The 22,534-nt window shown below is 41.9% G+C and overlaps 1 protein-coding gene across 5 annotated transcripts in view; it reads right to left on the reverse strand.

Moving 5' to 3' along the window:
• The window catches only part of FAM193A (family with sequence similarity 193 member A), a 56,565-nt gene that overhangs the window by 5,869 nt on the left and 28,162 nt on the right, over positions 1-22,534 (reverse strand). For 3 of the 5 annotated variants that reach the window (XM_081015139.1, XM_081015137.1, XM_081015140.1), the window contains 8 exons: positions 21,080-21,334; positions 18,511-18,697; positions 16,938-17,213; positions 12,679-12,955; positions 6,533-6,719; positions 2,973-3,203; positions 1,280-2,069; positions 110-191 (listed from right to left, as the gene is read on the reverse strand). In XM_081015139.1, coding sequence (XP_080871265.1) covers positions 110-191; positions 1,280-2,069; positions 2,973-3,203; positions 6,533-6,719; positions 12,679-12,955; positions 16,938-17,213; positions 18,511-18,697; positions 21,080-21,334 — 2,285 coding nt within the window. The remainder of the gene's footprint in view (positions 1-109; positions 192-1,279; positions 2,070-2,972; positions 3,204-6,532; positions 6,720-12,678; positions 12,956-16,937; positions 17,214-18,510; positions 18,698-21,079; positions 21,335-22,534) is intronic. The other 2 variants (XM_081015138.1, XM_081015141.1) reach the window with 2 other exon arrangements.

The following is a 22,534-nucleotide window of genomic DNA, read 5'->3' on the forward strand; positions in this document are numbered from 1 at the left end:
TACCTCAACAGAATGCAACCCTAGATGCTATTTAGCTATGCCTAAAACCAGTTGGGAGTTTTTATTTGGGCCATAATAGCAACAAGACAGCCATATGGCACTTACTTACCTTTTAAAATGTTCAACTTCCCGCTCAGTTTCATCCATTTCCACACTGTCTAGGTCAACATCCTTGGGCAAAAACACATCATCTGCAAAAACACATTGTAAAAACAAGATTATTTTCAATTACCTCTTTTCCCAAGGAAACAAATGGAAACATGCAACCTGAAGTAATTAAGCCTTTTAATCCGGTATAGGATATTTAAGAACTTTGGTCTTTAGAACTTAGCCACATTCTTAAGTTTAAGTTGGGGACTTCTGTAACGTGACCAGTGACCACTGAAATAGGGCCAGCAAGAGGCACCCTAAGGCAGAGGTGGGGAGCCACCAACCTATTAGGTAACTCTGGTGAGGGGAGTCTTCCCATTTTGCAGGTATTCTCCGCTACAGCAGGAATCTTCTGTTAGGGCCAACAGAAAACTATGTTCAAGTGCAACTGCTGCACTGGAGGGGAAAGCTGACTCCTCTTTCCTCATGTGCCACCATTTCCCCACCAAAAATCACCCCACCCCCAGGTGACAAATAAGCTTGAAAACAGCTTTCTATTTATGTCAATGGAAGGCTGTTTTCAAGAATGGGGTGAGTGGGAATCTGCATGAAGATCGCACCTGGAGAGAGAAATTACCTTTCCCTTGCCCCAGCTGCAATCTCCATGAAAATCACAGGCCCATCCACCAGCATTTAGGGCTAGGAAAAGAAATTCTCACATGCTTTTTTCAAGCTTAGTTGCTGAATGGAGTATGAGTGAGAGAGGAGGGAAGCCAGATTGTGTTGTTCTTTTTTAAAAGTTGGTGCCTATGCACTGGGGGTGTGCTTGTGTGTTGCACAAGATATAATTTCATAAAAAGACTGTTGTACACATATGACACTGCCTTGTAATGAGTCAGACCATCAGGTCCATCTAGCTTAGTATTGCCTGCACTGACTGGCTGAGGGTCTTTGTGGTGTGAGAGAGAGGCCTTTCTCAGCCCCACCTGGAGAGGACAGGGGTTGAAGCAGGGATCTTTCCCATGCAAATCATGTACTCTACCCCTGAGCTACAACACTTCTCAACTAAGCACAGAAGGTGACTTCTCAGTTTCAGTATTATTTCAGATAGTCCTCAATGTGACCGGAGATGTTTTGGAAGCATTAAACTATTTAAAATACACAACTAGCTAATGAAATAGAGGCTTACCAATTGAGGAGTTCCCTTTGTCACTTTTCTTTTTCTTATTTTTCTTGCTCTTGCCTTTTGGCTGTGGAGATTCTTGTAGTAGAAGCTTATTATGCAGCTGTTCATTTGGAAATAAGGAGCCTCTCACAAAAGGTGACTTTGTCACAGGATTAATTTGCTTTGCTTTATTTGTGCTTACTTTTTTCTCCTCTTTTTTGGAGACAGCAAGTGACTGAAGTTCTGCCACTTTTATTTTAGAATTTATTTTGTTTTTTATTTTAGGTGGAGTCTGTATATCAGTTGCTTTGGAAGACTTTTTCAGTCGTTGAGAAAACAGATCATTTATTTGTGTTATCTGCTCTTTGTTGTTATCTTCTGTGTGGTGATGCATTATGTTAAGAAGCAAAGAAAGGGGTTCATGTGATTTCACAGTCATCTCTGTATTGAAAAGCAATTTTGAGTCTCTACCATTTATTGGATTGGATGGGTCAAAGCACTTTTCATAAACTTGCCCCTGTTCAACATGGTCTGCATGTTTAGACAGTGATTCAGATGATGTTTCTATTTCATCAAGGAATTCATTCTGAATGTTTTCTGGGATGTCAGGGGAAGGCTTCATCCTTACTTGACAATTCTGAGTATGCACCTGTACTTGTTGGCAGTTTGTGCTGGTCCTCTCTTTCTTCTTTTTCTTAATGTCTTGTAACTCTTGTAGTTGTTGTGCCCCTCTATCTTCTTGCTGTTGCTGTTCTAGTAGCTGATGGTGTTCCTTTTCTCTAGCTTTGGTTTCAATGTGGGCCTTTTCTTTTAACTGGGAAGACAACAGTTTACCTTTCTTACAATGGCATGAAGATTCCAAAATGTAAGTTGATGTAGGGCTGGATTCAACTAACTGATCACACCAGTAGAAGCCCATGCAAGGACTTCAACTAGTGCAAGGGGACCTTCTTCCCCTCCCCCAATTGTCTCAGGTTGGGTGGGAAAGCTCTCAAAACAGCACATGGAGCAAACATTTTCCATCAGGAAATCTGCTTAGCGCTGTATTTAATTCTTCCTGAAGATACAGAAATATAGTTTTGATATAGCTCATATAGCACACACTGGCTGCGATTCAACTAAATTTTACTGAGAGTAGAACCACTGATATTAATGGACCTAACTTAGTTATGTTCATTAATTTCAATTAGTCTACTTAGATATTCCTGCCCACCTAGCAGTTCGAAAGCACGTCAAAGTGCAAGTAGATAAATAGGTACCACTCCGGTGGGAAGGTAAACGGCATTTCCATGCGCTGCTCTGGTTCGCCAGAAGTGGCTTAGTCATGCTGGCCACATGACCTGGAAGATGTACACCGGCTCCCTTGGCCTATAGAGCAAGATGAGCGCGCAACCCCAGAGTCATGTGCGACTGGACTTTACAGTCAGGGGTACCTTTAACTTTACTTAGATATTAAAGCATTTGAACACTGTTTGCTCTCCAAAAAGAGTCCAAAGTGGATTTTAACAGCAGCAACAACAACAAGTTTACACAATCTACTAATAAAAACAAAAAGTAACAACACAACAAGAGTTAAAAACTTAACACCCAAAAGTCATCTCTGAAAATAATTTTGTGAAACATCTTAAAAATAGGTTTATCACCACTGAAACACCTTGAGTAGCTCATTTTCATGCCTTTCAATAAATGGCTACCTCAAATACAAGTCTAGGCTTACCTTTTTTTGCTTATGCCTTGCTCTTTTGGCTGTCCGTGAGCTGCTTACTGGCTTAGTCTCAGGGCTGTTTATAAACTGCAGCAAGTCCTCTACTTTTCGATGATCAACAACACTTTCCCTATCTTGTATCAGCTCTGGTTGCCTGGGTTGTCCCTCTTTCTTCTTTGTTAAACGTAAGCGAAGTTTTTCTCTCATTTCAGCATAATTCCTACTAGTTGGTGCTGCTGGTGGCTAACAGAAAATTTATAAACTCATGGTAAATACTGAAAAATCACTTGAATTTTAGCATTCAAAAACAAAGGCAGTTAAAAAGATGTCCACATAGAAGAACTTTGCAAAACACAAATAATCAGGCTTAAGAGGCAACATGGGCAGAGCTGCACAACTCCTTCCAGGCCCTTGAGGGCGGCCCAGCGTGGCTTGGCTGCCCAGGTTAGGAGCTCTAATCAGCACAGGTGGCGGCTGTAGAGACATCCAGCCCTGCCTGGCTGAGGCAGGTACAAATGGGGCAGGGTGACACAGTCGAGGAGGACCAAACGCTGCTGAGGCTTCCTATGGCTGAATTTGGTGCTAGATCTGGGTGAAGGTCTGGTGGGGAAATTGTTTATTTGGAATTGGGATTATTTCTTGGTGCAAAAGGGTTTTTATATTTCCCCTCATATATCGTCTACCAAAGATCCTTTAAAAACCTGCAGTGGTAATTGGCAAAACACCACCCCGACAAGCCTGATCATTCAGGGCTCTCAACTGTGTGAGGAGCATTCACAGATAAACGAGGCTTCTCAACTACGTAAGTTTATTTTACTCATACAAAGGGCTGGAAGAAATGTGTGCCCTCCAGGCTTCCTCTACTCATGTTGCCTCTGAAGGTGATCATTCATACCTGAAGAGGACTCTAGCATAATAATCACAAGTGTTGTAAGAAAATACTTCAGGCCAGACATTAAGCTCCATGTAAATTTACATATGCTAAGATTCAATTGTTGGAACGTCAAAATGTATGTAACAGAAATTTATGCTGCCCTAGTAATGCATTTGCTAACAACTGCAAAATTTGTTAGAGCTAAAAATGGCAGAAATCCATGAATGCCTACAAAGTTTGGATCACAAGAGTATGGGAAACAGCTAATTGCTCAAACTGAGTGAAATTTTGAGGTCAAGAGTTGGAAGGCAACACAGAGAAATACTTTCAGTTTTTAGAACTAAACATATAATTCAAACATGTATTTACAACTACAGTTGAACCTTGGAAGTTGAACGGAATCCATTCCAGAAGTCCGTTCGACTTCCAAAATGATCAGAAACGAAAGCACGGCTTCTGATTTGCTGCAGGACTGGAACAGCCACTTCTGGGTTTGCGGTGTTTGGGAGCCAAAATGTTTGAGAACTAAGGTACGCCTGTAATTTTGAAAACTTTAAATTTAAAGTTATGTCTTTGTTGTATTTCCAATTTTGAATTTAAACATAAAAATAGCTACCTATAAAACAGATATAATTGCATATATTTGGGAAGCGGCAGTAGCTAAGTCAGTCAGAGTATCATAGAATCATAGAGTTGGAAGAGACCACAAGGGCCATCGAGTCCAATCCCCTGCCAAGCAGGAAGCACCATCAGAGCACTCCTGACATATGGTTGTCAAGCCTCTGCTTAAAGACCTCCAAAGAAGGAGACTCCACCACACTCCTTGGCAGCAAATTCCACTGTTGGAACAGCTCTTACTGTCAGGAAGTTCTTCCTAATGTTCCTAATGCAGATGGGCCCAGGTTCAATCTCTGGTATTGTCCGGGAGCAAGTGACAGGGACACCTGGGCAGGAACCCTAGAAAACCACTGTCATTCAGAATAAATAATACTGAACGAGATAGACAAAGTCTGATTGGCTGCAAGGCAGCTTCCTATATGCCAAACACAGTGTCAGTTGGTGGTAGTATACTTCCTATAGCAGATTCATTAGTAAAATATTTCACAACACAGGACTGTAAATGCATACTGGGAGACAGAAGGACAAGTACCTGTTTTTCTCCTTCATTCCCTCACTGCAGCTGCCTGAACAGCAACACACTGGTCTATCAGTGCTATCACAGCATAATGAATCCCCTGTCCAACTTGAGTGGAGCAGTAGACCTGTTTCCTGAGCACTGGGAAAAGAGTAGTACTAGGGTATGAGTGCTCCCTCAGTCTCGCTCCCTGGCAGGTCACAATTACACGGCATCTGCCATTGTTAAAATCCTTTTAATGTCTGGAGATGTAGACTTGATGCAACAAATAAGTCTGCTGCAGAAGCCACTGGGCACAGGCACACTGCTCTCTGCACAAAAATGCCTAGCCTGGCCCAAAGAGATTCAATGTGTCTTTAAGTTAATTTAACACGGCTCACAATAAGTCCTGAAGCTTTCAAAATGATTGCAAGAACATGTAAGAACTTTTTCAGTTGGAGGAGCTTATTCCACTGAAGGTGGGCAGTGATCCCTGCCCCTTTCCCTGATCCAAGGTTGGGTTTCTACTTTCTGGCTTGGGATGGTTTGGCCACTGCATGCCCAAGGGACCTGAAGCGCATTGAGACCACAGCCAAACCAGTAAGCTGCTCACCCATCTATTCCTCTCCAGTGAATGAGAGCAACTCGGGGGTGGGAACGCTGCAAAAAGAGACACGGGTGGCCTTTTCCGCTTGCCGCTCTGCAGAGGGTCTCAGTGCCCTTTTGCCAAATATCAGTTGAAGCCAGAAGGCTCCCTGCCTGCCTTTCTGAAGAAGAAAGGCTGTGTGTGCATGTGGACTTCCTTTGCTGTTGGTCGGAGGTGCCCGACTCCAAATTAAAAGTGAACAAAACAAGGCCAGCCAAATATTGTAGAACTCTGTACGAAGTATTCTAAATAATTAAATGTTTTTCAGCAAGCATATGCATGTACATCTACAGAGATGTAGATTTTAAGTCCCCCTCCCACCCCAGAGCCTCATTACCTCTCTTCACCATCAGAGAATCATTAAGCTAAGCTAAGGAATAGGAAAGGACCAACATGCCACGTCAAGTCTTTTGATGCAGATAAAACCCATCCATTTATCCATCTGACTCTGGAACACAGGAAGACGTCTTATACTCAGTCAGACCACTGGCCCATCTAGCTCAGCACTGTCTACACTGACTGGCAGTGGCTCTTCAGGGTTGGAGACAGGAGCTTGTCCTAGTCCTCTCTGGAGAAACCAGGAATTCAGCCTCAGACCTTCTGTTCAGAAGCAGTGAGTCTCTCCTCCTGCTGTTGACTCTCCACAATGCCTGACATGAAGTGGGAATTACTGTATTTTTCCATGTATAAGACTGTATTTCCCCCCAAAATTTTTAAAGTTTAAAATTGGGGGTCGTCTTATACACGGAATGTTGCATTTATTTATTTCTGAATTTTGGGCTCAAAAAATAGGGGTAGACTTATACACGGAAAAATATGGTAGTTAATTAAGTCTGGCAACAGCAGTTAATTCAGTATGTTTTGCAAAGCCAAAACAACAGTAGAGTGAAATGCAAGTGGCAGGCACCTAAAAATAAAATCTGTGGTGGATTACTTACTCCTCCATGACCAAAGAATTCACAGTAGCAACAGTCACAGTATTTTCCTTCTTTTTGGTTTGTGGATGTTGAGGTACTAGAGCTATGCTCTGAGCAGCTATCTTCATCTTGGCTCTCCTCACCATCATACTGTTGATGGTTATATACATGGCTGTTCTCACAATGATGGCCTTCACAGTCAGGATCACTACAATAAAGCAGAAAACTGATATTTTAACCCAGTTTCTTAAATCAGTCTAGAAAGCAACAGGAAAACAATCAACCAAGTATAACACTCCATGCATATGATGAAGTGGGTCCTATTCTATACACTGGTGCCAGCTCTAGGGGGCTCTGGGTGCCAGGGCACCCACAATTCTTTTGAGGGTGCTGAGCACCCCCACCGTGTGGCTCCGATGCAACTTCCAGTTTCTACCAGAAGTCACTTGGAGGCCTGTAGCGACCTCTGAAGTGACGTACAAGATCCCGTGAAGCATGGAAGCGACTAATAAAGTCCCTGATAAGGAGAATTGGCAATTAAAAATGATAGAATATATAGAGTTAGCAGGTCTAACAAGTAAAATCAGAGAGCAAGAAGATCTAGCATACAAAGAGTAGTTGAATTTTTGTGTGGAGCATTTGGAAAACAACTGTAAACGAGTGAAAATGCTAGCAGGATTAAGGTAAATTCAACAGTATAATATATAATAAAGGAAGAATAAGGGGAGGAAGTAAACTAAATGGATATATAAGAATATGCAGGAATGGTGGGAAAAATAAAAGGAACCAGGGAAGGGGAAGAAGGGAAGTCATTGAATGTTTTTATTAAAAGAAAGATATTAACAGTGGAAATGTATATTTGAATGTGATTTTGCCAAAGTAATAATGAAAATTATAAATAAAAATAATAAAAAAAGAAAAGAAACCGCCGGAAGCCGTGAGGCCCCGCAAGGTCTCGGAAGCAACATCTAAGGCCCTGCCAGGTCTCTGAACACGACTTCCAGTATAAACCGGAGGTTGTGTCAGAGATCTCACAAGGCCTCCGGTGTGACCTTCAAGGCCCTGGAAGCACAGCTGTGGCTTCGGCGTCATAAAATGACGTCATGATGTCACGTTAAGCGCCGGGTGCCACTGGGCACCCATAATCTGGGACCCAAGTCGGCACCCCTGATTTCACAAAACCTTTTGTTACAACATGTCTATAAATGCTTGACAGACACACTGCTCTCTCTTTGTTCCCAAGCTGTACTGCTGCTTTCCACCAGTCCCAAATCCCTTCCCTGAACTGTGTATCCTGAAATCATGGCCCTTTCTCTCACATTCCATCAATGTGCAAGTGAAAGGAGAAGCAAATAATCTCCTTCTCCTCAAACCCTATTTGTACAGTGCCCTTCATTCAAAGATCACAGGGCGGATCACAACAGAAAAATACAAAACGAAGACCAACCAGTCAGTAGTCACTTAATTTTCTGAATCCAGGGAGGGTTTCTTGAGGAATGGTTTCACCACTGCAGGCAGCAACTACCTCCTCTTGCAGGGAGGCATTAATCACCCCCCTGCCCTACCCAGCTGTCCCCTACCTGCTAGTTTTTATCAGGCAGGAGGAGCAATGGTCCAGAGCATGAGCCCCTTGTCCACATCCTTCAGTCTTACTAACTGAAACTCATCTGGCACAACAAGACCAGACAGTGCCCTGGACACCCTTTGAGATTCATTTGGTATAACAGCATAGTCAAGGTCATAGTGGATGCAAGGGGTTTTATCCCCCAAATACTTTGTAAACAAGTTACAGCAAGCTGCCCTCAGTTCTGCCACCTCCTTTGGGTCAGACTGTAAGTGGCCCTGCACTACCCAGAAAAGCTCCGCCAGATGGCACAGTGAGGATGCAATGGAGGCAACAAAGTCTGCCTTCTTTGCTGCCTTCTCTGCCACTAGGTTAGCTCAGTGATTAGCCCTCACCAGCGTTAGAATGCATTCAATCAGATCTTTCCTCCACACATGTTCAAGCTGCTTCCCAGCTTGTTTCCTTGTTCTATGCTCTGGAATATACCAAAGAGTCAAGCGGGAAAGGATGCTCAGGGGTAATCGTATCAATGGCCTGAGCCATTTGTATGTTCCAGGGGTCAACCATGGCACCAATCATATCAGCTGGAAAAAAACCCGAACTGTATGGCAACCCAATGGATCCATCATCCCTCAAGGACAGAGCATCCTAATAGGTCCCCCTGCCTCTGCAGAGAAAAGGTGCTGAAAGCTAAATCTCAACAGAAAGTGATCTCACCATGGCATGGGACTGATGTCAATATCGCCCACTTTCATATCACCCTGCCCCGTTGAGAATACAAGTTCCAGAGTGTGGCCTGTCACGTGTTGGACCAGTGACATGTTGGGCCAGTCCCACTGTCGTCATGGCAGCCATGAAGTCCTGAGCCACCCCACAGCTAGTCGCCTCAGCATGGATGTTGATGTCTCTCAGAACCAGCCGTCTGGGAGTCATCCACACCACCTCTGAGACCAGGTCTGTCAGCTCAGTGAGGTGGGCAGTAACCCAGCAGAACCCTTATCTATCCAAATTGTCCAGTGTCAGGAACGCTACTGCAACTATTCCCATTTTGTCCAAGTCAAAGCTGAACTGCACAGCAGTGGCACCAATTGACCTCACTATCCCTCCTTCTCCCACCCACCCCACTTTCTGCGAAAGCCTCATAATTGCTGTTTAAGTAGTTTCAATTTTTCTGAAGAAGTTCATTTGTGGACTCGTTTCTATTTCTCCCTGAGTACCTTACAAGGGCACGTAACTTCCCCAGACTAAATATTCTAAATATTACCCATGCCACTGGATCCTTGGAATTCTTTTTGTATGTTAGCAGGAGCATACTCCACGAGACTGACATCAGTCTGGAATATGACCAGGGATGCATTGAGAACAGTATTCCCCTATTTGAGCAAATTCCTCTAAGCATTCATGTTCACAAGAGCTTATTCCCTGAAGTAGCCTGCAGATGTGTTTACACACATTTCCTGAGTAAGCTTGCTAACAGCTGGAAGGCAAGTCTTTTGTACCCAACAGCAGATATGGCATGAAGAATGCAGAGTCCATTAGGGCCTCAGATATTCGTACCCAGATATTAGGGATATACCTCAAGATAAAGAAAAAGGGAATGCAAATGGATAGAAAAATAATTAATATGGATTTCAACCACTTTTTGGGTGCAACACTGCTACATATTTTGGCTAGTCTTATTAATTTTACATGAGTTTTAGCAATGTTGGAATGGGTTTATTTGATTAGGGTTCTGTGTTTTTAGCTACCGTGATGCTTTTCTAAGAAAAATTGTGGGATAAAAATATAAAGAACGTAAGGAATGAATCAATATATAGATCAGCAATTCCATATCATAGCAGCAGCTCTGACACATTTATCTTGCTTTTTAATTAAGGCAAAGAACAAATGTTATATGGTTACTTGTACTAACACTGTGGCTTTAACTGATTTGAGAATCATAGGATGATGTTGTTATTAAATTATAATTAACAATAACAACAATGAATTAACGGCTTCCTTTTCCGTTCTGCGCCAGGAACAGATCCTCCCTCAACATCATGGGAGTCGCAGATGAAGATGAAAGAGAATGGTGGGGGTTAAACTGTTTTCTGCATTCCTCTCAGGGTTTGGGAGGAACAGGCTTTTTTCACCAGCAGTTTGCCCTGTGGTCTGACACTCACTTCCCAGGCAATGTGAAGGCAGGCAAAGGCACTGGGTGCAGGAGCACTCCATCTGTCGATGTTAGAGAAGTAAGACATAAATGCTAACTGAGAATTAACCTTGCCTTCAGCTTTTATATAACAAAGCTTGCTTGACATAAGAACAGTCATAATTTATTTCTAAAATCCATTTTACTCTTCTGAGTGACCCTGTTAGTTTCACAAGCTTAAGCAAGTTTTTATTTAAAAATAGATGACAGCTGAAACTGTTTCTTTAGCAAGCTTCAGTAGCAAGAAACCACAAGACTTGTTTTTGCCAATTTTGAAGAAGGTACCCTTTGCAAGCAACAAATGTTTCCTCTTGGTCAACCCTCTTGATGATTGCAGCTTGTTTTGCAGACCCTATAAGAATTTGCTTTGCTGTTTGCTCAGTTGTCAGTCTCTCCTTGTGGTGTGAATCGGAGAGCACTGGCTATTTCAGCTGAAATAAATTAGGTGTTGTACCTATCCGTTTTGTCCTGACTCCTCTTTCCTAGTAGAGGTTTTGGCTGCTCATCCAAGGAAGAACCTCAGCTGCAAGTTTTCTGCAACACCGAAACCCCCGACTCCATTCCTGGAAGCAGAGGTTAGCCTGCTAATTGAATTTTAATTGGAGATTAAAGTACAGGTGTGTGCTAGAAGAGATGAGTTTACAAACTGTAGGACAACCCAGCTGCATGGATTAAAGGTATGAACTGAGCAGCTAATATTTCATTCGGTGCCAGAGATGGTGGAAGGAGGGGAGCCCATGGTTGGCTTATTATATATATATATATATATATATATATATATATATATGTGTGTGTGTGTGTGTGTGTGTGTATATATATATATATATATATATATATATATATGAATGAATATGATTTGGCAACCCTCCTCGGAATGCAAGTAAAAAATATAAATGTACAAGTGAGGCTGAAAGAAACTGGATTATTAAAATGGAATTTAACAACAAAAATGGAAACTGTCTGTGACCTGAAACAAAAGGAAGGACTATGTTGGAAATATAAAGCCAACCCCACCCACCCTCTACTAGCTACAAAGGAAAGTGGAAAAAAGACTGAGAGGACTTGGATTTAATGTAACTTTGAAGGATAATTAGCCATAAATTATCAGCTGTAAGGAATCACATACCACTCTTCCCAAGCTGAGAAAAAAATGGCGAGAACAGTTTATTTACTGGGACAGAGAGGCTCCAGGAAGCTGCTGTTTGTGTTCTCTGTGCAAAGCAACAAATAGCAATGCAGAGACTTTTGGAAAACAATGGAACAACAGCTCCACCCAAATCATGATGGGTAACAGCAACAGTTGGAGGAAAGAAAGACATAGCATCATATATGGACAAGAAGAAACATACTGGACAAAGTAATTGCCACATGCAGGAAAGAACAATGACAACACTTACAAGTTCCTCACTTGAAGTTTTATAAATTATTTAATGTAACAATATGAATAGAAATCATTAAGATTGCAGCTGTTTTATAAGGGGTTATCATTATAACTGGAATGTAACTGAAATTAGCGAGATTTTGGAACACATAAAATAAAATAAAATCAGGAAGCCATCAAATCTAGCACGTGGGGGGCACTTTAATTAAAATGTATAATTTGGGATTTGAATAATCTGTATTAATAACTGTATTAATTGGATATGAATTGGTATTGGTATAATGCGGCTATTATTGGAATAATATTGGAAAACTAATAAAAAAATTTTTTACAAAACCAATGAATTAACAAGCAAATAAATTCTAAAGGCACCGAGAATAATAATAACAATAACAATAATTTATTATTTATACGCTGCCCATCTGGCTGGGTTTCCTCAGCCACTCTGGGGAGCTCCCAACAGAATTAAAAGCACAATAAAACATCAAACTTTAAAAACCTCCCTAAACAGGGCTGCTTTCAGATGTCTTCTAAGTCAGACAGTTGTTTACAGTGGTACCTTGGGTTAAGTACTTAATTCGTTCTGGAGGTCCGTTCTTAACCTGAAACTGTTCTTAACCTGAAGCACCACTTTAGCTAATGGGGCCTCCTGCTGTTGCCGTGCCGCCGGAGCCCGATTTCTGTTCTCATCCTGAAGCAAAGTTCTTAACCTGAAGCACTATTTCTGGGTTAGCGGAGTCTGTAACCTGAAGTGTCTGTAACCTGAACCGTATGTAACCCGAGGTACCACTGTATTTCCTTGATATCTGATGGGAGGGCATTCCACAGGGCGGGCACCACCACCAAGAAGGCCCTCTGCCTGGTTCCCTGTAACCTCACTGTGCTCGGAAATGTACTGGGAGCCAATGTAGGTCTTTCAGGACCAGTGTTACATGGTCTTGGCATCCAAGTATTAATCACATCTTTTGGCCATGTTGTGGTTTTTAAATTTCTATTTTTAAATAAAAATGTAAAGACAAACAAAATCTCACCTGCAAACACTTGATGGAGCACTAATTAAGCTCTCTGTGGTTGAAAGAGGTGGAACTGTCATGGGATAAAGACCTGAATGGGAATCCACAAAGCTGGGTGCAGTTGTGGTAACTCTGGAGAAAGATGAAGCATTAGGACTTGGCAGATGGGGAGTAGAAGCTGGAGGAAGCACCACAGGAGAAAGGAAAGGAAGTGGCACAAAATTTGTGGGATTTTGAGGTGCAGCCAATGCAGAACATCTGTGATCCTCTGAACTGATATTGTGGAATACATCACCTAAATACAAGAAAGAAAAGTTACCTCATATTCTCAACGTTAACAATGTCTTCATTTCACTGGCAGTCATTTCTGAAATTTGAATAGAATTTATAATCTAGTTTTTTTAAAAAAAATTGCAACCATGGATAAAATATTGCACAAACAGTTGGTTTTTAAAAGAGGCAATTTAATAAATATTTGTAATTTAAAATAATTGCCAAATGGCATCTTAAAGCCAAAGCCTCACGCAATCAATTCACTTGTTTGCATGCCTGTTGGATGGTATCTCTCAGCACAGAGATAACTGAAATGAACTTCACTTATGAATGTTCTGGGCACAATTCTATATTCCAAGTTTGAAAGAGAAAGAGGGGGTGACATTACAAAGCTATCTTGTAAGACATATGATGCAGCAAGGGGCAGAGGCATTTGGGCAGGGACAGGAGACTGACATACAGCTGAGAGTAGAGAAGCAGAGGGAAAGGCTATGGAGGATGCTGAAAGGGTTAGTTTATTCTGCGTTTGGGAGGAAACAGGAACCTGTATAAGAAATATACCGTATTTTTTGCTCGATAACACGCACCTGACCATAACACGCACATAGTTTTTAGAGGAGGAAAACAAGAAAAAAAAATTCTGAATGAAACAGTGGATGTATCATTTTTGTGCTTCATGCTGTGGCCACAGACATGTGATTTGACGGTGAGTTTGGGGTAGCCCAATGCAAAGATCCTGAGAATCCATGTGGATCTGTGCTTTGTAACCACGTTTTTGCACCATTGCAGCCCCAGGCAACAGTGGGTGGGTGTTTTTTTGGTGCAGGCTGTAGCCACGGACATGCTATGTGATCTGATGGTGAATTTGGGGTGACCCTATGCAAAGATCCTGAGGATCCATGTGGATCCGTGCTTTGTAACCACATTTTTGCACCATTGCAGCCCCAGGCAACAGTGGGTGTGTGTTTTTTTGGTACAGGCTGTAGCCATGGGCATGCTATGTGATCTGATGGTGAATTTGGGGTGACCCTATGCAAAGATCCTGAGGATCCATGTGGATCTGTGCTTTGTAACCACGTTTTTGCACCATTGCAGCCCCAGGCAACAGTGGGTGGGTGTTTTTTTGGTGCAGGCTGTAGCCATGGACATGCTATGTGATCTGATGGTGAATTTGGGGTGACCCAATGCAAAGATCCCGAGGATCCATGTGGATCCGTGCTTTGTAACTATGTTTTTGCACCATTGCAGCCCTGTTTTTGCATCAGATCATTACTATGTGATCTGATGGTGAATTTGGGGTGACCCAATGCAAAGATCCTGAGGATCCATGTGGATCCGTGCTTTGTAACCACGTTTTAAGTGGGGAGGGAAGGAAAAACATAGAAGGGACAAGGAGCAGCGAGAGGGGTGTGCGGAGAAGCAGCTGGCTAAGAATGCAGGAGAGGGATTTTACCGGAGGGAGGAAAGGAAGGCAAAAGTTCCCCCCACGCACCCACCCACCCAAGCCAGCCAGCTCTCTCTCTCTCCCCCACCTGCATGTTGCAGCACCGGAGCACGAGAGGAATTAGAAGGAAGGACGCTCTGCTTTCCCCTCTCCTTGCCTGGAGGGGAGGGGTTTTCTCTGCTCTTTGTTCTGTTTGAGCAAACACAGTAACAAACAGAAGCGGGTGGGCAGTAAGACCCTGAGGCAGAATGCAGGAAAGCAGCAGCTTCCTCTTTTCAAGGCTTCCTTTCTCCGGACGATTGATATTTGCCTGATTTTTGCCTTCACTCGCGCCTGTCGGCTCCAGGGACCACACATTCGCTCAATAACACGCACAGACATTTCCCCTTACTTTTTAGGAGAAAAAATCTGCGTGTTATAGAGGGAAAAATACGGTATGTAGAAAGGAACTTGGGAAGAAAGATGGGAAGTTTGGTCTTAGGCATACTTCATTTCACATGGTAATGGAACATGTAAGCAGAATTATCTGACAGGCTGTCTATCAAATACTGTGACTTATGTATGCTTAGCTCTATGAGTGAACACCAGAGAAAATTCCTTTTGTCTCCATTCCCACATTTCAACCATTTACAAATCCTAATGATGGTAAAGTTTTACATTGAGATTTTACTGCAAGTCAATGTAATTTATGCTATTTAGTGTCATTCCTCTTTTGTAAACATAGGACAGATAAAGAAATCCTCAGATTACAGGTTAGAGAACAAAGATCAGAACTAAACTACTGAGGCTCTTCTAACACATTTTCTGGAAAATAATTTTCCTGAAAATGCAAGGTTTCTAGTGACTGAACAAATTATGTCTACTTAAAAAGTGCAAAGTCCTCACATTTTACTCTGCTAGCAAGAAGCCTATTGGATTTTTTCTTTACAAACTGTAACCCCTAATGAGCTGAATGAAACTTTTGATCTGCTGGCACTTTTATAGCATCTGTTTTTAGTTACAGGCTACAGTGGTGCCTCGCAAGACGAAATTTATCCGTTCCGCGAGAGTCTTCGTCTAGCGGTTTTTTCGTCTTGCGAAGCAACCCTATTAGCGGCTTAACGGATTAGCGCTATTAGCGGCTATTAAAGGCTTAAAGGCTTAGCGGATTAGCTGCTAAAAGGCTATTAAAGGCTATTAAAGGCTTAGCAGGTTAGATAAAGGGGGCGAAAAGCGAAAAAAAAATCTCAAGACTTGCAAGACATTTTCGTCTTGCGAAGCAAGCCCATAGGGAAATTCGTCCTGCGAAGCAACTCAAAAACGGAAAACCCTTTCGTCTAGCGGGTTTTCCGTCTTGCGAGGCATTCGTCTTGCGGGGCACCACTGTATATCTTAAAAGTGATTATTATTTTAAGGATGTGATTGTTGCAGATGATATGAATGCAAGCATAGCCTGAAGTGGTAGCCATCCAGTCTTTGGGCTGGTGAAAGATAAGCTGGCAAGCCGTGTAGATGGCCTTGTAATATTACATATTTGTTTGTCACTTAAATGGTTCCTTTTTTATTTATAAAAAGTTAAGACTATAAGTTGGTGTAATGGTATGCGAGTAGTAATGTGTTTTGTAGAAAGCTTGTTATGGAGTTGTAGCTGGAGGCATTTCCCTTATCACCAACTTAATATGGAATTCACACAGAAAATATACCAAAGAACCAGAAATTAATTACACATAAAACTTTAAAAAAACAAAAACCCTGGGTGTAGATGAAAAGCACTTTCACTAGTACTCTGTTTAGAACATTGTAATAGTTTATCTGTATGTTTGGTTATTAACTATTTCATGCACTGATATTTGAGAGCACAGTACAAGTATTGTTTTCAGATGTGATTGGGTCTTGTGTTTCCATTTGTTGTTGTAAAAGAAGACTCATATTGGCAGACATTTACTAGAAACAGGGACTTTTCAGTTGTGGGGCCAACCTTTAGCATACCCTCCCAAGAGAGGCCCACTAAAGTCAGATCTAGATGCAAAGTCAAGCACCAGATCTTTCCAACAACTTCTGGGTTCAACTGAAATTGTTTCTCTTTTGTTTTAGCTCTGCTTTTATTTTGGTTTGCTCTTGTCCATTTTTTTCCTTTGGCTATCAATTCTAGGTTTCTTGTTACCTATGTTTGCCCTCTTCTTTTTTTCCTCTGCTAGCTCTTGTGTGAGATTTAAATGTTAGAAAATAAGAACCAGTTGGATCAGTTCTAAGGCCCAAAGTCCAGCATTTTCTTCTCACAGTGGCCAAGTAGATGCTTATGGGAATTCTGTAAGCAGAACCTTAGCACAACAGCACTCTCCTTGTCACAGGGGAATTGTCTCCCTTGGGAGGTGGTGGACTGTATTTCCTTTGAGGTTTTAAAGCAGAGATTGGATGGCCAAATGTCTTGGATGCTTTAGCTGAGATTCCTGCATTGCAGGTGGTTGGACTAGACAACTCTATGATTCTATGACTTGTAACTGCTTAAAAATGTTTATGTAAGCTGCTTTGGGAACTCTGTTGGCTAATAAGCAGGATAACAAGTGTATTTAATATTTACCTAGTGATGATGATCTTTTAGATGAAACTTTAAACTGGTTGTTGCTTGACTGTACTGTGGTAGCAGTGCATGAAACTGAAGAGGTTGCTGAAGATGTTGCCATCACTACTTTTTTAGTGTCCATAAAAGACGCATCTTGACAATGATACAGACATTTTTTCTTTAAAGTATTTTCCCTCTTTTTGCTCTCAGTTATTACCATTCCTTCATTTCTAGATGTTACGGGAAGTACATTAGGTATCAGTTCTGAAAGAGCTGCTGCTGCTGCAGCACTTCCTTTAAATTGAAGAAAGAGACAAACTAGTTCAGTTGTTTAGCATTATTAACATTGCATTAATGTCACCTAGATGGGTATAGGGCCACACACACACACACACACACTTTAAATACCGCTCTAAACCCAGCGGTCTCAGGGTGGTTCACAGAGTATGTCTGGGATGAATGAAAGCTAAAGACTCCTTATGCTATCAGCTGTAACACAGATATGTATAATCAGAAATATGTTTAGAATTGGTATTATTCCGTTTAAAACTTTAAGTAATGTAATAATTCATTGTAATCTCAAAAGCAATTTCAGGTTAATAGTTTTATACACAGAACCACTATCCAAAACCTCTTCTGGTATTTACAAACACCGTGTAAACCATCCCAAGGCAGTAATAAAATTCATTATACCATAAACCATTAAACTACAATCTATAAAGCCCTAAAACATTTAAAAATATGATAGCAGAGCATTTATTGGAGGGCTGTGCTATACTTATTAAAGAACCGTGATGCAACATATTTATACGTTAAAGAACTTTTTAAAAAATGTACATGAGGTAAGAAGCAAACTATAGCCGGAATCCCTGTCTTTGATGCTGGTTTGTTTTATTCAACACCTTCAGCCAGAAGTGCAGGTAAAACAAACGCATTAGGAATATATTGCATTTTGATGTGGAGCCTGAGTTCTTCCCCATCTCAAAAAAACAAAGAAGTTCAGGCTATAATTACTGTTGCTTATGCAGTTAAAACAGCAGAATCCATGCACAAAAGAGAGGAATCAACAGGCTTAGGGAAACCTTAACGTGTGCAGAACTACAAAAATATTTTAGGACAAAGAAACCCCAGCAGCTCAATGAGAACCGAGCATGCTCAGTGGCCATAGAATGCTGGCTGACTGGGGAACGGGAACAGAAGAGGGGTGGAATACAGGAGCTACAATACAACATTTTGCAGGTCCACTAGTTTTACTATACAAGCAGCGACAATTTCACATGGGGGTTCTGTTTCCGGCCCCTGCAAGCGGTAGTGGAGTGCACCTTGTCCTGCCCCCCATTACTTCTGGGTCAACAAGGACCCACATGTCAGCAATCACGCCCAAAGAGTGATTGCTGAGGCCCAAAGATTTCTGACAATACTAGTGCATTTGTAAATATCACAAATCAAATGGGTACCTGTATTTGATCCCTCTTTCCCTCCTATTGTCCCAATTGGAATCAGACAGTAAATCTAATTCAGTCAAGGGCCTTACTAGAACATCCAGAATCAAATTGCCGCTTTTCAGAGTAAAGCAGAATTATACTCTCACCAGGAAGTTCCTCTTGTAAAGAGGTGGAGGCATTCCAGTTTTTCTCATTCATGACTTCCGATTCCCAGATGCTTAAAAATTTAGAACCCTTCCAGTCTGTGGTACTTCCAAAACCATTTGGATAGATATTATCTTGGAATGGTGTACTGAGTGCTTGCTGATTGTTTCCATTATTCTGAACCAGGGCCTACAACAAGAGTACTTTCTAATTAGTCTTCTGCTTGTTTACATCCACTCCAAAATTATTAGGCACATACAAGGGAAAATGATGCACTGAGTCATGTTGCTCTGAAAATACCATTATACAACAGCTGCATTCAGACATCATGCTATGCCACAGTTTATAATGACCAGAATGAGCCTATGCAGTCCTTGGGCTCATGAGCCTTCCCTCTAGCATGACAACAAGGTGTTTGAAAGCATCTCCTTGCTTGCTTGCTTAACTTCAGTTTCTTGTTTCATAGCCTAAGGTCTTCCTCATTACCATGATTTGCTGTTACATTTCAGTTCAGTCACTATATAGTCAGTAGAGCACAGGGCCATAGCTGCAGCCTACTTGTAGCTATAGATGGAAGGAAAACACAGAATGAGGTCACCTGAGCAAGGTGGAACTGATGAGGCTCAGCTCTGTATCTTCTTTTCATCAAATACAGATAAAGTGATGGATGTGCTGAACTGATTCTACAATGTTGGAATGTACTCTGAGGTGTTGAACAAGAGCTTCAGCTGTCATGTATAACTTTCTGTTTGGTGGCCCCAGGGATTCAAATTAGCACCTGTGGTTGATATTGAAGGAATTTAACAGCAGGATTGCCGAGCTGGAGTCCTACCAGCTGCAAAGAAGACCAAGCTAAGAAAACCTGCTAAGCAGATTCCTAGGGGACATGTAATGATGGTACCAATTACCATTGGATAAGACTGTCTGTTCCATTCAAATAGGCTAGCACAGTGGTCACCAATGTGGTGCCTGCAGGACCCAGTGTGCCCACTGTACCTCTTATGGTGCCCACAGAAGGTCCAACACTTAAAAATTCACAATGCATGAGAGACTGTTTGCTCTTCTTACTCACTTCCTCTTTGAACCGACTTGGCCTCTCATACATTGAACATACCCACACTTAACGGAAGGCTAATGCTGAACAGAGGAGATAGAAAGCTCTTATTTCTATGGCAAATAACAGTAATGGCTGCTGTAGGTGCCTTTTTTAAAAATGGGGGCACACCCATGCTTTTTGTGGCTATGTATCTTTTTCTGCTCTTTTAGATATGGCAGCTGTTTTGTGACTGATATCCATGGTGCTTTTGGAAATGTGAAACGTGGCATGAAAATGTTAGTGACACACATGCACCTGGGCTAGAGAGAGCAAGGAATGATCAATGATGGGATATCCCCAGGATCGCAATGTTCTCACAGACAAAAGGATCACCTACTTTCCCCATCTTTCTATATGATTTTCAGTTGGCTACATGTGTGTATTGTATTGTATATGCAGGCGTGAATGCATTTTTTAAAGAATATTTTGTAAGGAAAATATAATTGTAGCACTCTTAAATAGTAATGGTAACCTTAATATAAAACTAATGTTTTATTAATTTCTTAATGTTTTAGTTATTCATTCATAGCTGAATGTGTCTCTGGGATTAAAAAACTTCAAGTACCAAATTTTTGTAAAACTGACAATTTATCATCTAATGGCTACTGTTTCCTTGGTAGTGACATTTGATAACACCAGTTCAAAGACTTAGCACAGTGGTTTTCAACCAGTGTGTCGCGGCACCCGGGCGTACCTTGAAAGATGGTTGGGGATGCTGCAGGCAACACTGGCCTCTGTCTTGCACAGCTCTTTGTTGCAGCAGTCCTGGCTACAGGCTTCCCTGGAAAAACATGTCTCTGGGGCTGGCCAGGGGGTACTGGTTACCAGGAGCTGAGGCAGCCTTGGAGTAAGCAAGCAGGCAGGAGAGGAAGCCCACTCACCCAGTCCGACAGCCCTTTCTTTGGAGTGGACAGGCCAGGAGTGGGAGGCCAGGCAGGCAGGCAGGCACTGCACTGACCTTTCTTGTGTTTGCTGTGTGCAAGGTCTGTGGGAGTTGAGTGCTCGGTGCTGAAGGGGAAGCTTTCCGCTATGCTGGCCCAGTAGTGTCCACTGTTGCCTCCCATGCTAAGGTGCTGTCCTCATGTTCAACTTTGGCCAGTCTCCGTTGGGCCACCAAGTCTGGGGGAATCTTTTTCCCAGGTCCCTGTGGGGCGGTGTGAGGAGGCACCACTCTTTCGGGGTGGCAGAGGCTCAGAGACCAGAGGCAGCAGCACTGGCTGCCCAGAGGGAGAGGAGGCTGAAGGAAGACTCCACAAGGGAGAGTGTTTGAAAAAAGATGAGAGGCTGCCAGCTCTACAGGCAAGTGATCACATAACTGGGCTCCTGAGCCCCACAGGGCTGCCACAGAATGAATGTAGTTGGTCAATGGAGCTGTGGACTCAGTAAAGGTTGAAAACCTCTGAACTAGCAAATTATTTTTAACAGATGCATGAAATATCCTGGAACCCGGAAGATTGCCACTTTGACAGACTTACCTTATTTTGTGCAAAGGGGGAAGCAGTGTATAAAGAAGGATGGATTAGTGGAGGAGGTAAGTGAGGAATAGTATGAAGTGGTATTTGTCCATGGATATGAGGATAAAGATGAAGAGCAGGATGGGCAGGTTTTTCTGGCATCCTAAATTGATGCCCAGCAGGAAGACATTTCACTTCAGTGTCTGAAGAAGAGGGGCCTGAGATTTCCTGTTTACAGACATGGCACTCACAACAAGCTGGTTCTTGATCAATCTGCTATAAATGAAAGGAGGGCACACAATGTAAACCACACAGCAAAATTAGAGAAACATTTCTTTTATTTTTTGGAAACAATTATCTTAGATGCAATCTATTGTTTTAGAAAATGACAATAATGACACCTCTCAAATATATAAAATACAATAAGCTTAACAATAACAAGCTTAAAACCACCTTAATTGTTTCTGTTATAAACTGTGTGTCCAATGTATTCACGTACTGACTTGTACCAGGGTGTTTTTTTCAGCCGGAACTCACCGAAACTGTTCCGTCACCACTTTATCTAGAAACAAAGCCCTGCTTATACCTTCTAGCACTTGAACTACATCTTACTTTCAGACCCTGGCAGTCCACTTCATTACCTGAAAATTACATTAATGCTATGGTCCAATGCTTACCCTGAAGTATCTCCCATTGAGTTCAATGGCCCTCCCATTAATTTAGGATTGAAACCTAAGGCTTTACTAGTATTAAATAACATAGGCTTGGAATTCCATTCTTGAGCTTTACAGCATTAATTCTTCTAGATATCAATAACATCAGGTGGGGGGAGTAGAGGATGTTGGTGCAACTAGACAACCTTTACTTCTAAACTTCTGTCTAGTTGCTTCCCCTTACTGGGTGGGGATGCCCAAGAAAGTGTGGGATAATCAGTCTCACATAACCAACATGCTTAAGTCTAATTAATGCATGAAGAGCTTAAGACCATAAGAGTAAGCTGTTCTGCCAGGCTTAGTGAGGTCACTCCTGCTTACCTTGGGAAGAAGGGTTGTCAAGCTCTTGTTTCTCCCACTTTCTCACATTCTACCATGTGAACCCTACCAGGAAGGAGGTCTGGACTAGTTGCTCCAAGCCAAGATCACATGGCTTAAGGAGCTATCTTAGTGTTTCTATACAAATAATTTAGAAACATTTACCACTTTGGAACCTGAGTTTTACTGTCTGTCTTTTCTAAGTGCTGTATGAAAAAGCGCATGAATCTGATCTTTGAAAAATTTGTAAGTAAAGCATTTTAAACTTATAAAAGTTTAAACTTACAATGTGCGATCTCTTTCTATGCTAAGGGAGGTGGGGAATTTTGGAAGCAACTTAGATGGGGATGTTTTAATGGTCTAACAGCCTAAATTTCCAAACTTTACAGTGCCACACATTTTGTGTTTTTAATGCTCTGCTGTGGTTCTCTTGCCAAACCTGGTT

This window comes from Podarcis pityusensis (genome assembly GCF_964106645.2).
Source record: "Podarcis pityusensis genome assembly, chromosome: 7".
Lineage (NCBI taxonomy): Eukaryota > Metazoa > Chordata > Lepidosauria > Squamata > Lacertidae > Podarcis > Podarcis pityusensis.